The sequence below is a fragment of the Siniperca chuatsi genome, linkage group LG13, assembly GCF_020085105.1.
Source record: "Siniperca chuatsi isolate FFG_IHB_CAS linkage group LG13, ASM2008510v1, whole genome shotgun sequence".
NCBI classification, from domain to species: domain Eukaryota; kingdom Metazoa; phylum Chordata; class Actinopteri; order Centrarchiformes; family Sinipercidae; genus Siniperca; species Siniperca chuatsi.
Window position 1 is genome coordinate 15,190,000 of NC_058054.1, and position 27,105 is coordinate 15,217,104.

The window sequence follows — 27,105 nt, forward strand, 5'->3', positions numbered from 1 at the left end:
GTGTGTGTGTGTGAAAGAGAGAGGATGTCTTTCAATCTGTCTCTCTATCTCTCAATTAGTTTTCTCTCTCTCTCTCTCTGTCTTACTCACACTCACACACACACACACACACACACACACACACACACACACACACACAATAGAATTCACTAGTGGCTGTGGGCCATCCTGGCTAAATACCAAGTATCTCTGATCTGAGATATTTCATATTTCCTCAATCCAATAAGCCAATATGATTTATGTAGTGGCTCGGGCAGCTTTGGTATGGACTTATGTTGAGGTTTCAGGAATACCGACAATAATATACATTAAGTTCTTTGTGTTTTTAGATTTAGGTACACAATAAAATATTTAATAATAATAAATGTCTCCAATAAATGTTCTCCACAGTTTGAAACCACGTGAAGTTTTACATTTTTCCTCAATTATATTGTGATGAAAAACGTAATCACTGGCTTGATTATGTTCAGAGGCAAAATTTTTCTTTAAGTGAATGAAGCGCTACGTTTATGAACGGCGTCACAGGGAGGTGGTCACCAGAGGTTTGCATTCTGAGTCCTGTCTGTGGTTAGGGTTAGGCGACAGAAGCACTTTGGTTAAGGTTAGGGAAAGATAGTGGTTCAAGTTAAATGTTAATTAACACTGCTGTGAATTGTGTCTCTGGTCACTGCTGACTCTTTTTGTATTAAACCTGACCATGATCTTTCCCTAACCTTAACCAAGTACTGCCAGTAATCTTGTCATCTTTGGAAGATGCTGCTGCCTTCCAGCCTACACTCAGTGAGAATGAAACCCCAAAAGATGTTTCAAAGGATGCTCAATACGAGTCAAATAGAAATGCTTGAATTGAACAAATAAATGATTGTGAAATGATAAAGTTAAAGTCAATAATGATCACATTCAGTTATTTGCCACTGCTTTAAAATTAAATACAATACTGTATGCACTAATCTTGCCATACTATATGTCACTCTCTACCGAATGCTTTGATTGTCAACTTTTTAAATCTTTAATTGTATTAAACCAGATCAGGAAGCCGAGGACACTAAATCCCTTCAGCCTGCTCCTTCACACCAAACTGTGTGAATTGTAAGAATTCAAAGACGTCACGAGATCGGTATGCCAAAAATATGATTCTCATTCCCATTCTTGTTTTATAGGAACAGTACACTTCCATCTGTGATCCATTCTCCCCAACTTTCTTTATAAAACTTTCTGTTACTCTTTATTTAGACTCAAACCAAGATGGAGGAATGAAAATTATTTGTTATACACACTCATTTCTGTTGTCTTACCTTTATTATTTATGCTCAGATTTTTTGCGATAGCTGCATTTTTGAGTGGCTGCTGGCCCAGCGAATAAACTGCGGGAACATAATATGATTTACATTCCTGAAAGCATTCCTCTTTGTTGCTCTCACAACTACAAAGCCATCTGAGGAAGGACACAGGGCCATCTGTAACTTTCTCCTCTCTCAGTGGGACAGCATACAGAAGTTATACGAAAAGCCTGTGTATGTTTGTTTGTGTGCGTGGCAATGCAAATCATTTTCAGATGTCTGTTGTAATGTTTGTGAGTGAATTACTGTAGAATACGGGCTTGTGAATCCATGTCTCTGCATCTCCATATGAAGGTATCTAAGTATTTTTGAATGCATGTACCCGTAGGGCTTGTAGAAGTTTGTGTTGAGGAAACACTACAGGTCCTTTGAAGAAACCTCCAAAAAGTTAAGTGAGTAATGGGAGAGTTGATGCCACTAATCTTGTGAAAAGGCTTAAAGTAGTCTTTTTTTAACTGTTGAATATTTCATTTGGAAGCACATATCATGGTCAAGATTCTCTGATTTCACTGTAACATGGTCTAACAGAAGACTGTCCTCACAAAGAAAAACGTTTGCATTTGTCATTTGTTCAAATGATTAATAGAACCTATGTTTATGTTTACCTGACAAGGACCTTCTAGCTGCAGTGTGAGTTATGAGTGTTGTCTGTTACGGACAATGGGGGACGTTGTTATTAGAGCCATTAAACCTCGAGGAGGTCGGTTTGGAAGATAGGGTCAACAAAGCCTGTGATTTAGACTTGGAGGCTGCTTTTAATTTCCCGTTCTCTCCCATTTGTTAAGATTGGTTTCATTTAACCATGGTTGTTTTCTAACTTTAGAACTATGGTTCAGATAACTATGGGAAAGGTGTCACTTGTCGTGAAGACCCCACAGGGAATCATTTCTGCTGTTCCTCTCAGCACTACAGCTCACTTTGGTTTTAAGCTTGCAACTTAATGTTTTTGTTCAGTGTCACTGCTCTCCAGCAACAGAAAACAGCTGTTTTCAGCAAAAAAGTTCTGCTAAACCCATTGTACACTACCTTCCGCATCACCAAACAGCAAAAAGACGAAGTAAGTAATTAAGTAAGTAAGTAAGTAAGTAAAGCTTTATTTGTAAAACACTTTTTAAAACACACAGTTACAAAGTGCTTCACACACACACATACACACACACACAGAAAATATAAAATGAATAAATAAATTAAAAAGATTCTTAGCAGTAGATTTGATATTAGAGTGAAATGGTCCAATAAACTGATAAACTGCATTGGCAAAGTTACCAGGTCCATTATTTATTGACACAAACATTAAAATGTCTATTAGTCAAATAATTTCTAGCTGGTGAACATAGTGGGACATTTAGCTAAAAAGCCAGATACTTTTCTCAGTAGTTGGTGGAGACCAAAAAACAGAGCTAAAAGGAGAATGAATGTTGGCCAGAAACACGACTCCAGTTGAATGCTAATGTTGCCTTGCATCTGCTGGAAGTGTAAATAGGCAACTGTTTGCTAACAGTTCGCATACAGTATCAACTTTATATCTTTTATAACATAATTTATTGCAGGTTTAAGGTTTCCTTTTTGTAACAGTCAAATGTAACTGTTTTGGACGGCACTAACAAACAGTGTTGTCCTGTTGATAGGCACGTCATTTTGGAAATCAAAGACAAACAACATATTTTGTCGGTTAGTTTGGAGGACTTTGTTGTCTAACGCAGTTTACTGCTGCTGCCTTATGGGTTTATATGAGAGTTTAATTCAAACAGTTGTCATATTGCATACAAAGTATAAAATATGTAAAAAAAGACATTGTCATATACATTTTTTTTGACAATTAAATGTGTAAATAGTCTGAATTTGCATGTTGATTTCCCTTATGAAGAGAACAGCAGAAATGAGTATCTCTCCCTCTTTCTATGTTTGAAGAACTAACAGTGGAGCCAAGTTCCTTCGTTTATTTAATCAGCCTTCTTTGCTGGAGGAAACCCAAGTGAAAATGACACCATTTTCAGAGAATTTGCAATTCCTCTGAGCTGAAAACAACCCGGCCAGCAAAGCATGTCATTTTATCTCTCAGAGGGTGAGCGAGATACCCTCAAGAGCAAACAGGGCTTAGTTTTGTGTTTGCGTGTGCGTGTGCGTGTGTGTTTGAGTGAGCGTGCCTTGGGAGGTGTGCTCGGGAGGTGTGCTGCAACAAAAAACCCTCAGCAGCATGCCAGACAAGGAAAGCAAATGAGTGCTTTTTCCTTTTTCCATGTTGATAGAAGAGCCTCGATAAGTTCTTGTTCTTTCTCAGCAGGGGAAAGTGTATGTACTTATGGCTCTGTGAGCTTGTGTGCGCACTCTTGATTGTATGTGTGTGCTTTTGTTTGTCTGTATATGGCTGCATGTATGTGTGCCTTAAGTTTTCCTGCTTTGCTTTATTCCTCTATGGTTATAAGAGAGGCATTGGAGGCAGTTCTTGTTTGTTCTTTGAATATAAATGCTGACTTACATTGCTAACTTTCAAAGATTGTCTTGGTGCTTTAGCTTTTATACACTGCCAAGCAATAAGAGATAGAGGATACTTAAAAAGGGATTAATTGTATGTTTCTACCTGTGGTTTGTACACATCTCAGTTTGTGTTATGTAGTGTGTCGGAGTAGTAAACACTTCTGCCATGTTAGAGGTACTACAGCATTTGTAGTGTGGTAATTTAATCTCTTCTGGACAGGTGCAGAGTCAGAGAGAGACTGGCAACAAGAGAACAAAGTACTCACAGAAAAGGTACTGTGAACACACATAAGCACAGACACACTCCTACGTGTAGTGACGCATTAATGAACATCCATATTTTTCCCTCTGGCTATAGTGTAATGTTCAATTTAATGGTCTAATGTTCCTTAATGACTGCTTTATGTGCATGGGCTTATTGTGCATCTATCAACCTGAAGCACATCTAATCAGACAATTAGCCCTCATCTTGGGCTAATTTCCATGTATGTATTCATCACCATAACTGGCTGTCTAATAGGAACACAATTGGATTGTCACTTCTCTATCACATGGTAGACACGCATGCACGCACACACACACACACACACACACACACACACCTCAATCTGTCTGTCTGTCTGTCTGGACAAGCACACTACAGCTTAGCATCAAACCAAGACCAAGAGCATGTAATCAGCTGTTTATGTTTTTCTACCTGGAGATCAATAAGATCTCATCTATGAGTCAGGCTTCTCTTATTTTTTCTTCAGTTTCTGTCTTTACTACATAACTGTCTTCTTGTCCACTAAGGGATTAATGATTCTTACTCACAGCTGTTTAATGCACTAATGCCATAGACACAACTTCAAGGTCAAATAGTGCAGTGGTTTGTCTGCAGATATATTCATAGATTTGTTTTCCACAGAAGAGGATATGGAAATTTAATAAACAAGGGAAGCTGTTTGGGAATATAATGTCTTCATCGTCTTAATGGAATACTTGTTGAGTGTCGATTGCAGCAGAGAGAGAACAGGGAATTGCAGATAGGCAGAGTAAAATGGAGAAGGGCAGGAGAAAGTGAGATGGTGACTGCCAGTTATTTGGCACTGTTGTTGTCTTAATTCTAACCTTCCCACTGATTAGACTGTTTTATTACTCCTGCAGTCATTAAACATGAGAAGGCGAGCCACCTGCAGCACCAGCCATGATTTGGAATCTACTAAACTAATAAACATCATGTGGTCAAGCATGCAGAAGGACATTTATCTCAGAATGAGACAGTTTTTTTCTGACTGAGGTGTTTTGATTGAGCTTAGCTTCTGGTTATTAGCAGAATAAAAGCCTCTATGCCAACATGCATGGCTATTTAAACAGGTGGAAGGGATGAGAAGACAAATGGCTGGCTGATGGGAACAGGAGCATAAGAAGGTGAACCTCCGAACACAAGAGAAACATGCAAACACAGAGACATCCACAAGTGAACGTGGACCAAGAAAGACCAAGAAAGGCAGGGTAAAGAAAGAAGCAGCATAAGCAGAGTAGAGACTGGAGGTGAGAGTGACAGCAGTGGAAGCCTTTGATCTCAGGTTTCTAATCAATGGGGATTATAGTCCGTGTGCCTGTGTCAGTCCTGATTATGGCAGCAGCACCAGGAGACAGTGGTGCAGCCAGAAGAGCAGCAGACAAACAGCTCCTTATTCTAAAGAGAGGTGTTCTGCACAACCCTGTCTTGATGCCTCTGATCAGACGTCTGAAGTGTTTGACAGGACTCAGAAATTCAACGTGCAGATGGATTTAGCATTTAGAAAACAGTACAGTGTGTGAATACAACCCCAGTGTGTAAATCTTCGTCAGACACCCAAATATAGTCTGTAGAGACTGCACTGTCACACATAGTCAACCAAAGTGCTACATTGTGACTCTAATATGCCAGCAGTGTGGGAGTGCGTCTCCACTATAGGGAGTAAACATTGTGAATACACGACACAGGAAATCGTATGAAACGTAAAGTTACAGAAGACTATAAACTGCAACGCAAGGACAGACCAACCCTGGGGAACTACTTGAAAATCTTTGAATGTGAATTCTTTCAACTTCCACTGACAGCAGACAGATTTCATTGTGTATATCTGGGGAGTTAAGATGTCAAAATTTTCCCTGACATTTGCCTGAGACATCTTTTGGAATATGATGGATTATGCATCTTGTCCTCACTGTTTTCCCGCCTCTTTTGTCATTGCACACAATATAGTAAAGCAAAGAACACACTGTTGTCAATCTTTTTTGGTGGGTGGGGCTGGGCAATATAAGCAAATTCAGACAAAAGTCAATATCACAGTAATTTGATGGATTTACCTCAATAATATTAAACTTATAATATATTAATAAGGTTAAAAATGTTATTTCTTATTAATCATCAGGGTTCCCAGTCAATCACAAGTATTATATGATATGCTGAAAAATCATGTGTTAAATATGCTGAACTATAAAATCATGCTCATCATGTTGCATATTGCTTTGAATCTAGATAAGATGACATTTACTTCGCCCGCAGAACAGATGCATAGTCTATATGTAACCTTAAAAGTATTTGTACATTTTAAGCTATAGGTGATACATAGGAACTGGGTTCTGTCTGTAATGAAGTAAACCACGGGGCCCTTCCTGGCAAAATTTTGCCTGGCAAACTTTATAGGTCCTATGAGCAAAATTGTTCGGTGGCATTGACACATTATGTTAAATGTTAAATATGTTATGATTATGTTAATTCAAGTTTTTAAAAATTTGTAAATGAAAGTGTAGCTGAAAAATCTTTTGGAAATGTACAATTTTTGCAACCATAGTGCCACCTAGTGTAATTTCAATCTCCCAATATTAAGTAGGTTTTGAGTATGGTAACCTGGGGAGATTTAAGAAGAATTTATTACCACACAACCAAACCATGCCATCCACTTTTTCCACAAATTTCACTGAACTAGTTTCAATGCCAGAGAAATGTCTTTATTCTATTTCTACTTTTGCTTGGTTGGATCATGCTGCTGAAAACAGTCCGAGCAGTCTGTCACTGTGACAGGCTCTCTGCTAATGAACTGGACCTTTGTATCTCCTCCTCACCAGGCTATTCCTGGAATTGGTCACAATCTGATGTCCTGGTACAGAGATGTAGCCGAGATAACCCATTCAATCTGACCTTACCTTCCTCTGTACTGGAAGCTTTGCCAAGTTGAACTTGTTTTAGTGCCATCAATACTGGATGTCTTAACAGTCTGACCTCACCTCTTAAAAACCTGAACTTGCCTTTAAAATATGATAATGATGCCTGAGTGGTTTTCTTTACTGTGATTGTGTTCTGGTGAAATAAATAATGTCTCTAATAGAATTATAGCTTTTAAATAAACTATAGCTACTGGTACATGTGTGTTTTCTAAGTAGTATTCTTACATAAAAATGCCAGATAGGTCCCTATACTACAAGAGGTAGCTAAATAACCATAAAGCTTTACAAGCTCTGCTTTGTTTCTTTATTTGCATATTTGTTCATTATATCATTTCTGTCTTCTATTAGAAATTATAAACTGTGTATACTGTATATGGTTATAGTATAATCGAAAGATAAATTGTAAGCTAACATGAAAAAAAAAACGAACTTAATATCCCTTGTGTCCCACATGGATGAGTCAGATTTAACAAGGTCTGGCACAACACAACTTACAAGACCATTTCCCTGTGTACAGTTGTGCAGTTCTTATAGAAGAGAAAGTGCAGTTGTACCTTTCAAGCAAAACCAAAACGGACATAAAAACAAGTTGCAACAAAGAACGTCATTTCTAAATTCCAAAAAAAGCACAGGGCAATCAGGACAACAAAAACCAGATGCAGACCAGCAGTTCAAGAAATTGCAGTCCTCAAAGTAAGTTTTTAAAGAGTATGGCTCGATCTCATCAGACAGGTTGTTCAGAGTATCTGCCTTCAGCTTGATAATCTGTAGTCGTCTGTCTAGACCAGAGCAGCGCTGCCTCAGGATCTCAAGCTGTGCTCAGGCTCATTATGGCTTAAAAGCTCAGATACAGCTAGGCACTAGTCCAAGACGTGTCTTAAAGGTAATGAATAAAATTTCTAGACGAGTCCGTGTTTGCACTGGTTGCCAAAAAGGCAGGTATGGGCTAGTCTTCTATAAGAGCAAGCTTTTCGACAAAATCGTGTTAAACCCACCTTTAAAGATAGATGAATTCTTGATATTTTTGATGGTAAGTGGAAATGTAGTAAATCCAACAGCTTCTTTAAACAAGAATGAAACCTTACCCACAGATTTGTGTCTGAAGATGGTCAATAGTGGCCTCCCGCCTACCCTCATAAAATGTTTGTCAAGGGATTTGTCTTACATTTCATGGCTGAAACTTTTCATATCCCTTCAGTGATTAAAGTCTGACCAATCTCTCTTCACCTTGATCAGTAATGAAAGTCTCACCAATCTGTCCCAACAGTTTGTAGCTTAATCAATAATAAAACTAACTAATGCAATAATCAACGTTTTACCAGTGTGACTCAACCTGACCTCAATCAATAATGGAGGCCCAACCAATCTAACTCTTCTTGGACAAACTGTGTTTTAAAAAAAGTTCAAATATATTTGGTAGTTCCAGCACTTTCCACTAAAATATTACATTTCACTACAAAATAGTTTCTTTAGAAAGGTACTGCAGAATAGATGAAGATTGTATTAGCTAATAGCATATTTCACAAAGACCCTCCAAAAATCACAAAAGTCATTGACAAGCTTGTTTTATTATGTTTGAAACATGGCTATTACTCATCCCTACAATAGGTTATTTATGTTTCTCCAGTCCAAAGAGAGCACTACATTTAGACACAAGTTTCACAAAAGCGTTATGATGTCACCACAAACGCAAGCCACTACCCATAATAATGCTTGTCAATAAAACATAATGCCGTGCAGGCTTTAAAAATAACCACCTATTGTTGTTCTCTGCCATTGAGTTGTTAATTTGGTAACTGAATACAATCCCTACTGAGTGCTGGGAGCACTTCTTCCCTCGCTGTCGTGACACTGAACAGACAGCAGTAACAGAAGAACGTGTCAATCCCTTTGATCCGCCGTAGTTGCTTTATCGTCTCCGTACAGCTTATGGTATTGGATTGTTGCTGCATTTTGTGTGTCATTTCAACCCACCTTTAAATCATCAGAGGAGAGAGAAAGACATCTAGCACAGGTGGGAAGAGGCAGACTGTTTTTTTCTTCTTCACCTATTTACTGTATATGAAAGGTACAGGAGAATGCGTTGTCATTTCTGTCGCACAAGAAACAGAAGCCTTTGAAAGGGGAAGATGAAAGGAGAGAAATGGCTTGCTATGTAGAAAGGGAGGGAGACCAACAGACAACAACAGCTCATGATGTGACAGACAGGAGGTTTTTGAAGTTTTTTGTCCTTTTTTTTATTTTAGGTCATGCATGAGCAAAAAGATAGGGGAAGAGGAAGAGAATTGAGAGAAGGGAAAGGGAGGCGGAGGACTACAAGTGCACGCCAAACTCAGGCACTGAATAGGTTGTTTGATGTGTTTTATGCAGGTACCATAAAGAGGAGAGACAAATTGGAAAAATAGCACTGCTTTCTAAAAACATTGTGCATGTATTTTGTGCTAAATACACATAAGATAACAGAAATACTAAAGCATAAGAATTTCATGCCTGAAATGCAAAGCAACTTTTAGTTTAGTTTAGTTGCACTTTCTACCTTTATTATTTTATTCTTTCCGTCCATTCTAAAATAACCAGCGGGCAGCTCTGAAATGGAAAATGAGTTTGCTAAAAGCCATGTATTGTGTCAGGACAGAATAGAAGAGCAGTGGGTATTCAGCTGCAGCAGACAGTGAGAGAGAAATAAATCCATTCCTTTCCTCCTGACTCATAGCTGAGTGAACTTAAAAGGACTTAAGCATTTACCTTCACTGTCTACATTTTTATCTCTCCTCTCATGCTCTTTCATCCGTCTCTCCCGCTCTCTGTCTCTTGTGCCCTTTTTCTACTGTAGATTTCTCTTGCCCACTTTCTGTCTCTCCCCTCTTTTTTGTCTTATTTATTCTCTCCCTCTTTTGACTGTTTTTCTTCTTATGCTGTCTGTCTGAATGCTTCTTTTGTTCTGTCTGCTCTCTTTTAATCTCTTTGTTTTAAATGTGAAATGTGACCAATAACTTTCCACTGAGGCCAAACCAGAGATGCAGGAAAGAACACCTGAATCGAGTCCAAGACAAGTCTGAGTCAAGGTCAAACATTTTGTGAGTTTTGAGTATTTTGTATAACATAAACCTTAAAAATACAGTCAATTGGATTTAATCATGCAGGATCAGGGAATCTACAGTAGTGTACTCTTCTACGGAGTAGTACACAGACTGTAAATTGCAATCTGGCACTTTACATATACTTGCAAACAAATGCCAGTGACACTGACTATACAATTGAAAATGACAAACTTCCTTTAATTGGTTGCACTTGTCATCTTGCATTTGTCAACTTTCACAGTGTGGGGCCACAGAGGACAGATACGTAAGATGCTCATCTTACACCTTTTATCTTTTAAAATAAAACTCTTGGCAGGGTTTCCCCTAACCACGTGGCCCACTGAATTGGCCACTGCCTTAACTGACAGAAGAGTTAGCGAAGGCTCAGTTCACTGGCCATGTTAAATATAATAAGGGAATACAGTATGTTACAAAAATGCAGAGGTATGTTTCTTTTTTGTGTTTTAAAAAGTTTTAATAGAGTTCTTTGGCACAGAGCTTTATAAGCCTGTGGCTATACAGACAATATTTGTTAGTAGTATGAATTCATTGTGGTTTTTGGTCAAATAAAAGGATCAAAAATTGCCAGCGTTACCTGTAGTGATCAGTAATCAAATAATGCAATGCATCAATGTATCAATTAACCAACCACATGCATTTTTACATTTAGAAAATATTAAATGCATGGGTTTCTTTGAAGAAAGCTTTATTTAAACAATTGACGTGGACTATTTGACAACTGAATACTTGCAAAGTATCACTTTACATCAATCAGCAGAACCGTCGTAGCAATAATAGTAATGTTGGCGCTGACCTTTAATTTATGATCATTCCCCTCAGTTAAAGATAAAACACTTGTTAACATTATTTTATTTTGCTGTGGCCAGTTACATGAAATAGTTTAATAAATGTAGCTAATCAAAAATATTGTCAACTGAGCAGCCTCAGAAAATGTATTGGTGATACACTGTAACTACTGTACATATATGAGGCTACATACAAGGTACCACCCGTAGACAGTGTATTTTTCCAGAGTCCATTATGGGAGGATTTTTACTTTTCTTATATAGTTTTTAATTAGCAGAAAAAAAGTAGTAAAAGTAGTCCTGCAATCTGAGTAATAGATTAAAAGACAAATGCTTTTAGAAGATCGAATACTCTCTAGCACTTCTTCAATGCATGTTTTCTCAGTGCTCCCTGTGAACATTTGTTTACATCTTCTTGATAAATCGGTCACAGTGTGCAGCATGGAGCAGGCAGTCATCAGTGGCCTGAGGTTGTATTATTTGCTGTAGAATGGAATCTATTTCTTGGTCCCATCTTTGCTCTGAAACAGCCCTGAGACAGAGGAAAAGACTTGTGTAGCCCTCTGGTTGCGGGAGCAGCCAATGACCAGAGCCCAATGGTCCTGAAAGACAAGGCAATTTGGCCAGAGTGATGGGTATAATGAGAAAAGCATCGTAATGTTGCCAGAGTCCAATTTACAAGGTGGAGCGATTGAGAGTCAGAGAGAGCTAAAAGAGAAGCTGGGACAGAGAAGGAATAAAGGAAAGCAAGAGACAGGAGGGAGAGAGAGTGAGTGATCACCCACGCAAGAAGGCCTGGTATTAGTTTTGTGTTCATGTTGAGGTGGCTGCACATTAACCTGTGCAAATGGAGGTTATGGCTTTACTTCCATAGGGCGAGCAAGGAGAGGAAAACAGGGCTGCTGCCAGAGAAAGAGAGAAAGGGAAAGTGGGGAGAAAATTCTGTCTTTCCATCTCTACAGAACGCAGCTTTCAGCCTGAGAATCAGCCATAGATAAGTCATTATACAGCACATCTCTGGAAGAACAGATTTACCGTGCAGAGTGCAAAAATGACTTTTAGGGATAAAGAAAATCTTCAGAGAAAGAGAGAAAATGAAAACCCTGTCGGAGAGATAAAAGGAGATGGTGAAAATGACAACTAGAGATAATGAAAAATGAGAGCGGCAAATAAGAGAAGATGGACCAGCAGCGAGCAAAGGTGATTTTCTGAAAGAGGTGGATAAAATGAGGAAGAGAAAGTGTGAGTACAGCAAAAAGCTGTCCACTTGGCCACTCTCCTCTCTCCTGACTCCACCTCATGACACAACAGTGTGATGCCGCAGAGCAGTGACAAGATTTCAACAGATGGATGTTTCCTGCCCCCTGGTACCAATTCGGGACTGAGGCCGACATCCAGCCTTCTTTCCTTCGCACTGACTGCTCATGATCACGGTGTCTCTCTGGGGGACTGTGTGTCTCAGCAGCTGGGGGAGGCACTGGAGATTACCATCACAGCTGGATTACAGAAAGCGATTTCTTTATAAACGTTTTCACTGTCCTCGTCTCGTAAAGGGATAGTTACAGTGAGTTGCTCCCAAGCCTGACTTATCCGTTCTCACTGAGCCCCCGAGGGCCGCAGAGAGGAAAGAGACCACAAGCACAGATTGAGACATATGTCTACAGGGCAGACAGCAAGCACTTAGTCGGGAGGCAACAGTCTAAAAAGCCCTGTGGCCATGGAACGAGAGCGACACACACACACACACACACACACACACACACACACACACACACACACACACACAGTGAGAGTTAATGAATCTTTCCTGTGCATATCCTTTCCATAATCCAACTGGGATGTTAATCTCCTGTGGGTCCCTAACTGCTAAAACACACAGATACACACACCTACACACACATTTATTCAGAGAGAGACGGTGAGCAGTGTGTGGGAAGGGAGGGATTCAGTGGCTGCTTCTTGTTTCATAATGCAGCTGGTTGGATGAGACTCCTTTCTGTAATTGTATTTTGTCATTTTTGTAGCATACTACTTATTTCTGTGCACACGTTTTGTTTTGTTTTGTTGTGCCTTTCCTCATGTTTATTTTATTTTTTTTGCATTTCTTTGCATTAAATATGGTCTGTCTGTATATGGAAAACCTAATATCCGTACTGTATATATATGCAGATAACGAAAACAGCATGTTTATGCAGCCCCTCCAAAGATGCTTTGCTCGGTGTAAATGCAGTCTGAACTGCATGTGTTGAGAGAAAGCCCACAGGTACAGAAACGTCATGACCCATTGTGAATTTTGCCATCCACTTGGCTTGGTTGAAGAGCTGCAAGTACAATACAGAGGCTCCTCCTCACTCATCTATGTTGAGGGAATCATTATGGATGAGGTGGAGTAGCGCTCACAGCAGCTGTTAATACTGTTGTGGTAATCACAAGCTGTCATATTTTTGTTGCTTCCTACGAAGGAGTCACGAAAGACAACTATTCACACCTGCAATGAAAACTAAGAACAAGCTGTACAGCAGAATGAAGCCCTGTGTAATTCTGCTGACACTAGTGTGGCCCACTGCTAATCAGGAAACAGAGAGAAAATTTGAGCTTCCATAGAAAGCCATGACTTTTGCATGCAACATAGTATTACTTCCTAGCCGATAATGTCTGGGATAAATGACATCCAAAGCAACAAAATGTACACCTCTGTTCTCTGTTTTGTGACAGGCTTTAATTTCTAATCTGTCTAGAAAACACTACTACTAAAAAGTACTGACTTTGTAGCCAAATCCTGATGCAACTTCTGTTCCATAGAACTCCATTGTTGTCCAAAACCTATGAAAAACACATCAGTGAGCCACATCGTTGCACTGGCTGACATGTTCCTTCATTATGATGAACATGGGAACTGTACATCCCACATACCGTAAATACTTGCTAGAGCACTAAATGTTTATTAATCTGTGGCTGAAAATAGTTCCCTACAAATATACTTTATACTCCAGTTTACAAAAGTAATATTTGCTAAAAACCACAGTGTCCAGCTGTTTTACAAATGAAGAAAATATTAAAGTATATATTTTTGTGTGTTTCTCAGTAGGGACCAGTGGGCTTGGGGCTTAGAGCCACAGACAAGTTAGGGAACTCAAAGTACTGAGAGATGGAATGGTGCATTGTTGTTTGATCTGGAATATTGCCAGCCTTTTCATTTACCCAAACGACTGAATTTAACCACGATGATGTAATCCACCTTTAGTTTTAAAATCTCTTTTAAACAGGTGAAAAAGCTGCCTCTTAGGTGAGATAAAGTCACCTGTTTCGAAACCAGTCTTGACATGCTGTAGATCATGCAGCCACCTCTGTGCCCAACACTTTATTGAGTGACAGTCACAACACAGTCACATTGGTATATACAGTAGTTAGTTAGTTAACAAAAAAAAAAGAACTATTTTCTCCTGCTTGAGGGACTTTTACAGTCAGTGGCTACTTTATGAGGTAAATTTGCTTGTTAATTCAAACTGCCAGGTCCTCTAAACAGTGAATAATGTGACTGCAGCTGAGTATATTAAGTATGCAGACAGGGTCAAGAGGTTCACTTACAGCTCGACTAAAGATTTAACTCAGCAAGATGTGTGATATAAGCAGAGTCGCTGCTATTGCCACAGTACAGTGTATAGACTTTACAGTCAACAAAGTGACAAACAAAACTCATGCAATCAGTGGCAGCTCGGTCTTTAAAAACTGTCAACGAGAGAAGTCAGAGGACAACAGCAAGGAAATAAGTGCTGTGAGTCATCTCTGGATGATTCAAGAAACATGACAGTGACATCCAGTGTCTGCTCAGATACAGGAGATACAGGAGAGTGAATGTGTGGCTGAAAAAACAGAATCAGTGATAACATCATACAGTAACCTGATCCCCAAAATCCCTAATGAGCATCCCCAGCACCTTGTTAAATTTATGCCTCAAAGAATTTGTTTTTTCTGGAGATAAAATGGGGTCCCAGACAATACCACGCAGGTATCCCTAATGAAGTGTTTACAGAGTGTATATCAAGGTCAAATAGGCCAGCATATAATCCACAGAAAAGGATAAGTAAGCCTATAAATCAGGGTCTGTTTATGAGCATGAGCATTGCTTGATAAAGCTACAAAGCTGCATAAAACCCTTTGCAGTGTGAGCTTTTGACCTGCGTTTGCAACCACAAATCCCAGTAATCCCTAAAGTGAAATTTGCATCGCACTGCCTGAATGTTAGCGACACCCTTCCTGCTCTGCCTCTCCTGACTCTTCAGTGCAGTAAGAGTTCATGGTGAGTTACAAAAAAAATGCCAAACAGGTCCATTTAAGAAAGCGATGCTTCACTGGTGCATCATGGAAACAGCTCTGTTAGAGTTTGTACAATGAGTTCTAGTCTAAAGAGCACACCGTACTATTGCTGAGTTCATCGACATATCGTTTTAGCCTGGTCATTTTCCCCCTTTGCTTGTGTGTATCAAATACATTCCTCGGGGCATGGTGTATGTTTGTGTGTATGCATGCATGACTGTTCATTTGGCCCTTTGGGGGATATTTGTGAAAGATGAGCCGCCAGCGAAATGGTATTTGTCTGTAAACTTTGTTTGACAAGATGTTTCTTTCAGTTTCTGCAAGTGACTTTGTTCCTCCAAGATATGTAGGGAGGCTGAACATGCTCCTCAGTATAACTGCATTTAAATCAGGCATAGCTTTAATAATTGTACTTTAAAATGTCTTAACACCATTTTAGCAAATCAGTCATTATTTAGATCGTAAATGTCATAATCAAGTCTTTTTTATATTGTTTTACATGTTTTTACCTTCATTGTTATGTCTTTTTTACTACAGTATATAACCAGTATACAGTTATTTGTCATTTAGCACTTACATCTGTATCCACTGTATGTGATAAAAAGACTCTTTTTGAAGCATTCACATGACAAAGATTGGATCAGTGTAATTACACTGTGCATTTTTAAATTCAATTCTCTTTTCATAGTCGCTTGTACGTAAATCACATTGTGGATAAAAGAGATATTGTCAAAGACTCAAGACAAAAAAAATCAAAAGCTCACCTCAGAGAGAAATGTAATCTAACAAAGATGAAAAAAGTTAGACAAGATCAAAGGGATTTTTTTTTACATCAAACTGGGTTTTGTGATTCATTTTTTGCAGTTGGGATATGTTGCAGAGTGACCTCCTTATTTGTATAAACTGAATATTTTACCTTTTCCTTTGCATTAAGTGCCCTGATGGTTTTTACTATAATTGGAATAGGCAGTTTGATTTCAGCCCCACAATGACTGTTCTCATCTAATTTCTCTCAAGAGAATCACCAGGTAATACATAAAGTGACAGAATTGTTCCAGAGCATTCTCAGGCAGAGTCAAATTAAATTTATATTTTTCTATACGCACATAATATTTAGCTGTGAATAAACCCATGCAGCTAGGTTACTTCACAAAGTTTGTTTTGTACGTACACCTTTAGAAAGTGTTTCTAAATTGAGAGGCTGCCTGCTGACAGATCTAATTACCATCAAGGCAGGTGGACTTTTATTAAAATGAAAGGCTACAAACAATTGATACATGACGCAGTGTGTTTTTGTGCTTGTGTACACAAGTACTGTAGATTTGAAGGCATATGTATCAGTGCACTTGGTTTTTGTGCTGGCTGATGTGCTCGTGTGCATGTGTTCTCCTGAAAATAAAGTGAGTAAATTAAGCCAGTTTTTAGTGCCTGAAGCATGTTGATTCTCTTCACTCTGAATGAGTGGGTCTGCCCTTAATTGAGCCTCCATGAAAAACCTCCTCTCATTGTGTGTGGAAATGCTTGTGGGCATCAGCCTGCACCATGACCCAATGAGTAAAGTATAATCCTGTGACTTTGAACCTCTTTCAAACTTTTATCACTGCTAGTGTAAAACTATGTATAGGGTTGTGTTAATGTATGGGTCTATATTTGGTAGATGTTTAAAAGTGGTATGCCTTACAGCAAGACACTTTGCATGCATACGTGAGACCTTTATCTCTTTTGTCTATAGCGAGATAAAAAGGTTGCATGACAATTATCTCATGATACATCTATTTTTACCTCTGTTTCTTTCTTTTTTCGTAGAAAAGAAATTTAAGAAACTGGCATAAAATAGAGGCTGACTGATATATTGGCCTATATTATTAGCCAATTTTAGTTTATAGCAGATGCACAGACAATGCATTTTTATCACTGCAAATGTGTCAGTGTGTAATTTTCAACTGTTATCCCTTATTGCCATTAAAACAACAATAAAGCACACAACATGTAAAATCTGAACAGAAGAAAGTGAGCAAAAACATGAAGCAGCTGACAAATCTCCATTTAGTAGCTGTTCTGGACCCAATCATCATCAGCATGTGGACTTGTCCAGTTGTCTTTGAAATGTAGAAGTTTAAATTCCATTCATCTGATCACTTAAGAGACCTCTCATCAATTACCTGATCAGTACAGATCTGGATTAGAGTTCTTTAGTAACCAAGTTAAGGCTTTATTGGTCTGTAATTTCTGAATAATTTTTGTATAGTTTCCATGATGTCTCCTGGAACAAACGGAATGGAAATAATGTTATTTGGTACTCATAGGTATAGTGTCCACTTAATTGCTAGCGTAACCTAATCATTTAGTCAGTGCAAAGCTGGTCAGTTGAACATGCAGAAATGTGAAATTTGTCTACAGACAAGCATACAAGTCAACATATATGGAGAATAACATTTCCAATAGTAAGTGGATGCAAAATGAATATTTACTTGGGTTTATAAGGAGGTTTTCTTTCAAGGACGTTTCTATTTTCACTCTAAGTTGTACTAAAAGACATTGTTCTTTCCAGGAAACTTCTTGGAAATTATAAGGAAATTATTTGAAAATTATGAAACAAATGTCGACTGATATATTATCAATGGATTTTATTGGCCTAAAATATTCAATATTGGTCGGACACAAGTATAAAACACAATATCAGCAGTTGATCTTGAGAGCTGTTTTCTATCATGCTTGTTACAGGAAGCCAGTGAAACCATTTATCATCATCACATATTTTAAGCATGCATGCCAGCCATCTACTGAAGCTAGCCAAAGAATGGACACTGCTTTAGCTAATGGCTGTGAACAAAATGGTTCCAGTTGGCTTTTCTCACTCCTTCATCATCTGCATGCTTCTCATTTGTTTGGTGAATTCACCAGTTAAACGGCTCGTGTCGTTTCAGACAGCAGCTGCATGCTTGAGGGGAGGTTTCAAAGTAGAACATTTTCCATCTCTTCATTGGCATTGGGAGTCGATTCCTGCAAGGCCAAAGCCATTTTTAAAAGCATTAGCGGCACTGTCTGAAGCGAGGCATGCAGTAGATTGTAACATATGACCAGCTATCTTTCCCCTATGGGTCTTTTATGATGTACTGTACATGTCAACATTCTTTATATGAGTGTTTCTGTTCACCACACACATACAAAAGCTTGCGCACATGTACACATACACAGATGTTGTTCAAATTTTTCTTGAAATGAAGGATGTGCTCAGGTGGGTGCCAAAGATCTTGAAAGTGAAGTGCAACTGTGTGAGGAATCTTCAGTATGTGAGCAGGAAGTCTGGGACATTGAGTATGCATCAATTTAAAAAAAAACAACATTTTATTTTCCCTCAATGAGACAAACTTAAAAGGAATCATGGCTGATACACGCTGGGATTCTCTCAGTTTCTCATTTATGTGCAAATCCACTGATGTTTCAACATTTCCCCCCTAAATGATCAAAAAAAGCCCGAGCCAGTTAGGTGTGATAAGAAGACTTCAATCTGGCTCTCACAAAAGGCGCCAGTTGAGAGCAATAGCCCGCTTCACCAACATTAGATGCATTATTGTGATAAAAGAGGCTCTTGAATACAAACTACACTGGCCCATCTGTGAGATGTTTTTTTTTTTTTTTTTTTTGCACTCCTTCTGATTGGTCTTTTGCCTACACATACATAGGCATCAACAAGGGAAGCTTAAAATTACTGCCAGGACACATGAACGCACACATACAGTATGTCACCGATATAATTGCTTTACAGCTTTGTATAACCAGCTGCCCCGTACGCAAGATAAAACCTCTTTGCAGGTTGAGTAAGATGTTTGTTTCAGCTGCTAGTGTCAAAACTCAATACATTCAAATAGCCACATTAAAAGCAAACTTCAGCGCTGCACTGTCTTATCTGTGCTGATATGTGACAGTCTGCTTGAAGGATCCACATCAGTTTTTCCTCTGTGCAGCTTTTATTTCAGTGTGTCCCTGTTCTCTCTTCTCCACTCAATAGAGAGAGGATTACAGCGGCATCACTCAAACCATGTCTCTACTGAAATCCATCTATCAACTCTATCCCTGAGCAATATTTCTGTATTCCTCCCAAGTGGAAAGATCAAATATTTCATATTGTGCAGTGAAATACATCCAAAGTATCTTAGCCAGCTCCACAATCCCTTTCTTTTTTTTAACTTCTAAAGCCAATTATTTTACATTAGATCAAAGGCATTTATTTACCATTTATAGAGGATAAGCTGATGGTAGTGGGACTCCCCGCACACGCACACAGTAGACACACATGAACAGATGTGTTTCCATGTTGGCACACTAACAACTACACTGGAACAGCTACAGCATGTACTGTAATGTGAGTAATGCAACACAAACACCATCACTGACTGCTTTTTCCCTGAAACTTCATTTATACCAACTCTTTACATCTCTCTCTTTTTCTCTTCTCCCATCTTTCTACTTCTTCTCACTCCTCCACAGGTGTGAGTGGACAGGAGTGGTGAGGTTTCTTCCCAGCATGCCACCGGCACAGCAGCATCACAGGGCCACTGTGCCCACAACAGGCTGGATCCTGGCTTTGGCTCTGTTTCTTGCTCTACAGGTAATATTTTTTCAGACAAAATAGCCCTGTCCAGAGTACAGCTGCCAAGGGCTTTTTTTCATATTCATTATTTATTTCCAATCTACTATTTTTGGCAGCCATGTTAATCAGTTGACTCTGGGCACAAATCCACTCAAATTCTCTGCTGGCCATTTTTAGTTTCAAAGAGAAGTATTAATTTAAACTACCTGCATGTTTTCTGCATGTTTTTAATATTTCATATTAGTTGTTTTCCTGCCCAGAGTTACTGTTGCTACATTTGTCAAACTTTCCATTCTCGCATATGCACATATGCACTCTATAGTGATAATGGTGGCAGATTTACTACTCAAAATTCTCAGTTAAAAGTAGGTTCTAATGTCAGACAGAAGTAGACAAAAGCAGGCTTCTCGTTTCTAGCCAGTGACCATCAATTTTGTTGGCTAAAATGACGACTGTCGCAGTTGACAGTTGTAGCTAGCTAATTAAGCTAACATTAGCACCATGAGTTGGTTTAAAATGCTGTCTCTTGGCCTCACTTTTAGGATGAGGACTAACCGATATGTTTGGCATATATATATATATATATATATATATATATATATATATAATATAACCCTAGCTTGGGTAACGTTGGCTGTGGTTGCTGGAGTATAAACTTCCCCAAATGCAATAAAGACAGAGCTGCTAACGTTACCCTATGTTGTTGTGAACAGGGCTTTTTTTCAGTAACCTGTAACCCCACAAACTAATGTAGTTAGTTAATGTGTTCCTTGGCCTTTGAAGTAATGCTTGGTTACCACTGTAGGTAGGAAGCTACTTAACCGACATGCTGATATTTGCTGTTAAATCCGTTCCTTACACGTTTACTCTTGAGTTTTGGTTTTGGAAAGACTAAAAAAACCTCCAAACTCTTACTACAGCCCCATGCACATCTCTTCAACATGTGGAGAATCCAAATCTTGACAGACCTGCTGAACCTACTTATGGTTGCTAAGCTATGATTGGACAATCACTGTTCAGGGAATGGGTCTCTCGAATGGTCAATTGCACACAGGTAGTGCTCATCATATACTAATAACTAAGAATTTTCTCAATCAAACATTTTTAACAAATCTGCAAAGTTCAACAATTCAACAAGATGTCATAAATAAAGTGCTCATTCGATCCCATGGTGTCTGCCTGTGGCTATATTTTCTCCTTTTCATTCTTTTTCCCTTGAAGTGTTACTTGCTTTATCTAATGTTAGAAATTATCTGCGCTTTCTGCCAGACAAAAGGAAATCACAATCTGGAAATACTTAACTGTCACCACCTTTTTTGAAAATTATTTTGTCTGGGCTGCAGCCGGTGAGAAAATCCTTCATGTACAGTATATTAGTGTCATCTTGTGTTGTGTCCCCCTGGGTTCTTTTCTTAGTCTTCATTCCATCATTCTGTAATCACTAGATATAAAGGATAAAAACAACTGGAGTCCAAACCACGTGCAGTGTTTTTTGTTTCACATTGTCTGTCTTTCCAGGGTGCTGCTCCTGCTGCTCCATCAGTAGACAACAAGCTGGTTCGTACCACCAGAGTGAGGAGACAGACGCCAGGGGGGGATCAGCCCCCTTCCGCTTCCTCAGCCAACCAGACCCTGCGGGAGCAACCCATGGTCTTTAACCACGTCTACAACATCAATGTACCCTTGGAGTCTCTGTGCTCTGTCGACCTGGACGCCTCCGCACCACCTGACCCAGGTGATGGTGTGGTCTTCTGATCGATTGAGTGTTTGTGTTTAAACACACCGTATCCAACTCATCTGCTGTCCTGCAGGCACTTTTTGTTCACATAGAAACACACAAACATGCTGTTTTTAGAAGTTTAGTTAGAAGTCCTCTTCTTTTTGATTCAAAGGTTCTCGTGCTGAGTTGGGGTCCATACCTTCTGTGGAGGGTCCAGTGGATCCAACTGGACCAACAGAATACACTGAGCAGACGCTGGATGCTGATAGTGAGGTAGGTGTTTTTTAGCAATATTTTATTTTTGTTTAATTAGTAGTAAACCATAGAGAGTGATATAGTATTTATAATGACACAGTGAGATGTGAAGAGACTTTTTTGGAGTGATTTACGCAGACACGGAAATGATCATACGTAGTCATTTACATACTGGTATTTATGGTGTTGTTTTAACTAGAATAAATTAAAGTGATACTTCACCCAAAACCAAACCCAAACCAAATCTTTTGAGTGCCAAACACTCACACACTGTAGACTTTAAAGGTGGCTGTAAAAACTCTCCAATTTCATCCTTCACCGAGAAAGAAAGCAGTGTTCATGGTGAATTCAAGTGGAGTACAATTGATTCTGATCGGGATCAGTTTTCAAGATGGAAAATGTTACAGTATTAAAACATCTATGGAATATTGTCAAACTGCCACTGCAGCATAATTATATTAGATTAGGTGTCAGCTTTCTATCTATCTAACAATAAGCATGTTCCAAACAGTCATATACAAGTACCCCACTTCCTCTGAGTTATCACACATAACCCTGTTGAGCTTGTTTTAGGTGCCTACTTTGGTTTGCACACATTAGAGCACCCACCTTTTACTCTTGCTGTTGGGGAGAGGTGGATAATGCTGCACCATGAAAACTGACTATGGCCTCAGTTCTCCCTGACAGACAAAACTAGAAACTTTTTTCTGCCACTTTCCAGGGCTACAGGGGATGTGCTTAATTAATACCCTTAGGTGCCAATATGCACTTCTTAACCAAACTGTTCTCTTCTTCAGGTAACATTCACTCACCGCATCAAGATCCCAAAAGCTGCATGTGGTTGTCCATCAACCACAATCCAGCAGCTTGCCACCAGGGTGGAGATGCTGGAGAGAGAAGTTTCCCTGCTCAGAGCTCAGTGTGGATCTGGATGTTGTGGGGAGAGCTCAGCCATGGGTGAGTGCTGTTTAATAATGACGACAAAGTATATGGATAAAGCTGGAGGAAGTTGTTTTTTTGTTAATATATGCTGTTTTACCCACAGTATTTGCGCAAAAAAACTCAAAACGAGCTGTCTCATATCATATGTGACAAAAAGAAAAAACAGGTACTATAGGTAAAACAGGCAGAAAAACTGTTTACCATAAATGAAGAGGAGACAGACGGCAGCAGAATATTGATGCTGGAGGGCGACTTTGTTTCCTGCTGCACAGTCTCGGTCTAAAAGGTGTGGAGAAACCTTTGCAACGAGTAAAAATTTTGTTCACTATTCAGGAGATACTTCCATTATATTAAGAGGGGGACTAGAATGGATAGAGTTATAGGATATATTATGGTTGAAGGATCTGCTCCATTGTCACCCCATTCAAATATTTTCTGAAAATGCTCCGTCTCTATGGTGAAAATAAGATTATCTCCAGCAGTCACAATCTGAATCTGAATGAGGAAGGACTGTGGCTAGATGGAAATGCACAAAATGAGACAGCTTGTCATTGATGTCTTGACTACTGTTTCTCCCATCAAGGCTTTTAAGGCATGTGAATTAAGTTTGAAGGTTTTCCCATGATTTTAAAATTATTACTTTTTAAAAATATGTCAATCTTTTTCCGGGATTCCCAGGATTATTAGCCTTCTTATAAGAACAGAACTGCATAAAATTCATCATAAAATTACTTTTATGCTATTAATGTTGATGATTTGTCATTCTTTCATATCTGTTAGATTATGTGGTAATGTGTTTATTAACCCAACAATTTGTCCTAAAAGCACAAAGAATTGTCCGATCCTGTTTTTTCACATATCAACTCACTTTTCACAAGTGGTTATATGGAAGCATTTGACCATCTTTACATCTTTGCTAACCTGAGGTTAGGCAGGAAATGTATATATATTTTATAATATTTCAGTGGTTTGAGAAATGGGAGCGTTGTTCTTTACATTTAGTTGTAACGTTAGGGTGGTCTTACGCATGCAATGCTCGTCTTATTAAATGCCACACTACAATTGGCCCTGCTGCTTATTCGAGATGGAGGTCTGTACTGTATGTCTAATTAAACCACTTGTTGAACCATATGCTGCTTTGTTCATGTCATCTAAAAATCATTTTGCCACACAGCTGAACTGTAAACTGCAGAGACTGCAGGTAAACATTTTATCCAGTTCTATTTATGTAATTTTAGGTTGCATTACTAACACTACAACCGTTGGCATGGTAGTGTTAAAGAGGTTCGGAGAAGTGTGTTTCAGTGCATACGAAGTCTTCAGTACATGCAGACAGACACACAAGCACACAAATGCTAAAAGTCTGGGATTTTCTTGGGAAATGGAACCAGATTACAGTGAGAAATTTCAATAACTAATGGGATCTCACTTCCTGTTATTCAGTCCTAATGTGAACATGAAGAGTAATGGGTGTGTTCATTTCTAAGTTGATATTAAAATAAAATAACAAAGTAATATTACCCCAAAACTATCCCTTTAGGTTTGACTTAATGGTAATCTTTTCATCATTTTGTCACATAATACTGTATGTAATGTATATACCTTTTTTTCCCCAGGGCGTTTGGACTTTGTCCCCGGCTGCAGTGGCCATGGCAGCTTCAGCTTTGACCTGTGTGGCTGCATCTGTGAGGAAGGTTGGACCGGAAAAAACTGCTCTGAGCCTCGCTGCCAGGACGACTGCTCCGGCCAGGGGGTGTGCGTGGAAGGGGAGTGCGTATGTGACCGTGACTTTGGAGGCGACAACTGTTCAGAGCCGCGGTGCCCTTCAGACTGCTCGGGCCGCGGGTTGTGTATCGACGGGGAGTGTGTGTGCGAGGAGTCCTTCACCGGCGAAGACTGCATGGTTGGGAGGTGTCTCAACGACTGCTCGGACCAGGGGCTGTGTATCAACGGGACGTGTCAGTGCCGGCCCGGGTATGTGGGGGAGGACTGCTCGCTAGTCTACTGTGCCAACAACTGCAGCAAGAAGGGAGTCTGCAAGGATGGATTCTGCGCCTGCCAGGATGGCTTTGCTGGAGATGATTGTAACTCTGGTAGGCTATTACTTTTTATCCTTGATGCCAGTTTGATCCTCTTGACTGTTGTCAAGTACAAAAAGTAGTTTGTCTGACATTTGTGGTTCAATTCCCCAAAGCAGAAACTCTGGGAAAAGAAACTGTCCTCCCTTAACACTTGCTGTCAGTGTGACCAGGATCAAGTAACTCAGAGCAGAAATACAGCCTAAACAGATTTCAGAAAGACTCTGTGACCCTCAGACAGTTCAGTCTGAATTCTTGAGCAGGGACAGGTTTCTTTCAAAATTAAAGCTGCAACGTTAGATGGAGTGTCTTTACTGCCAAGATTGATTTACTGGAATGTGGGCGCATTTTCTGCTCATGAATTTCTGGCATTATCACTGAGGTTAATTTGGGTGCAAAAATTAAATGCATGCTTCAGATTACAGTCCTGTGAGTATCTTTAGAAAAGGCATCTTGATGTCTCTTTATATGGTTTACACAGTGTTGGAGTAATTCTATAAAAAAAAAGAAGAAAAAACTGATTTGTACTACTTAATAAATAACACCAACAAACAATAAGATATTTTCCTTTAAGCTACTCTCAAGGTTACAAAATCTAGCTTTGGATGCTCTTACACTGTTAGATGTAATCAATATGTGACACTCAGAACAAAAATGTTTGGAGGGGACTTTTATAGGGTGGGATGTAAAAGTCCTATATATTTTTGTAAACACAACGTGTCAGACATATACAATTAGGGCTGCAACTCTGTTCATTATTTTTTCAATTCATTAATTAGTTAATTAGTCTATAAATTGTCAGAAAAAAATGGCTATCACAATGTCTCCACGCCCAAAGTGATGTCTTTAAATTATAATAATAATAATATATCATTATTATTATTATTTATAAATGCAAAGCTTTCTCTCTCTCTGCTATAGCAATTAGCTCTCATCTCCATCATTTTTAGTAGATGTGCAGCCCTGAAAAAACAAACCCCTCTGTGCTTCAAACGCAGGTGGCAGGGCACGTGACTTGCCGGACAGCAGAAGGTGTAACAGCATTCATTTGTCAAAAGTCACATTCACCCAGGGAGAGAACTGTCACATTAGCTGCAGCTGAGACAGTTTCTGAGTCATGCTTGCCTTTGTTGAAACCCAGCTCCCCACGCCAAAATATCAGATCCTCCTCTTCCATTTGAGGCAGCTGTCAACAAAGTGAAGGATGAGGACAGACAGAGGAGCAAGCAATAGAAAGACAGGGACGGCAAATCATATTACTAAGGCTTATTCCTCCTTACTGCCCTCTCATTTAATATCTATACCAAGTGAGGAAGTCCGAATTGCTTATTTCTTTGCAATTAGAGGCTAAAATAGCCAATGCTTGTAGGGGATAGTTTGCTGAATACAAAACGAAGCAGTTCAATTACCAGAGACCTGTAGGGTGACAGGCTTAAGCGCTTCATGTTATCAAAAGCTGAAGAAAGCGGGATGTAGTTTTGCTTCAATTACGGTGGCCTATATTCTCCCCACTACGAGAAATAATGGAGGCTGTTGAATTTAAATGGGATGTTTCAGGCATGGAGTAGGATACAGTATATCTTTACTGTAAGAAAATATATATCCACCCACGAAGCAGAGATCAACTTGTGCGGAAGAGTGGCATTTAATCTTGACAGCAGAGGACTTCCATGATCATTTCGATGAGTCCTGATGCTACAGTAAAAGTAGCAGTGACATTCTCATGTTGTTGACATCCTCTGAGTGCGGCAGTGGTGACAACTGACATTTACATCTCTCACATAGTTGAAGATCTGAGCGCTGCTCTTATGCAGGGTCGGTCCCTTTATGTATGTTGATTTAATTACCTTATTTTATTGCCCTATTCTGCTGTATTGCATCAATCAAGTTTGATGACAGCAGCAGGTCAGTCAATAGTAGCAATTTAGAAGCCTGCCGTACAAAGCTTTGTTTCTATCAGTTATATCATTCGGCAGATGAACTGTTTTAACTGTGATTTTAAAGGGCTTTGACAGACATGTGACAGTCCACCTCATCACACAATCAAGCACTCGTAAACACAAACACACACTCCTAAACTTAAGCTGACAGCCATACAGGCAAATAACACACAATATTTCTGTGCACCATTCATAGTCTGCCTCAGCAGCTTGAGGACATATACTGTTATCAGCGTTGTGACTGAAAGTGTTGTTTCCTGTGACAATAGTCCTTCTTCTGCACTGAAGAGAAATTGATTCCCTGTATGACAAACCATCTTTGACAGTATGTATTTTGGAGCTGCCTTTTTTCCAACC

General features: G+C 39.2%; 1 protein-coding gene across 8 annotated transcripts in view; it reads left to right on the forward strand.

The window, feature by feature from the left end:
• The window catches only part of tnr (tenascin R (restrictin, janusin)), a 177,106-nt gene that overhangs the window by 83,032 nt on the left and 66,969 nt on the right, over positions 1 to 27,105 (forward strand). For 6 of the 8 annotated variants that reach the window (XM_044219951.1, XM_044219950.1, XM_044219956.1 and 3 more), the window contains 6 exons: positions 4,039 to 4,091; positions 19,711 to 19,831; positions 21,332 to 21,548; positions 21,706 to 21,806; positions 22,586 to 22,745; positions 24,347 to 24,823. In XM_044219951.1, coding sequence (XP_044075886.1) covers positions 19,748 to 19,831; positions 21,332 to 21,548; positions 21,706 to 21,806; positions 22,586 to 22,745; positions 24,347 to 24,823 — 1,039 coding nt within the window. In that variant the 5' untranslated portion in view covers positions 4,039 to 4,091; positions 19,711 to 19,747. The remainder of the gene's footprint in view (positions 1 to 4,038; positions 4,092 to 19,710; positions 19,832 to 21,331; positions 21,549 to 21,705; positions 21,807 to 22,585; positions 22,746 to 24,346; positions 24,824 to 27,105) is intronic. The other 2 variants (XM_044219952.1, XM_044219957.1) reach the window with 1 other exon arrangement.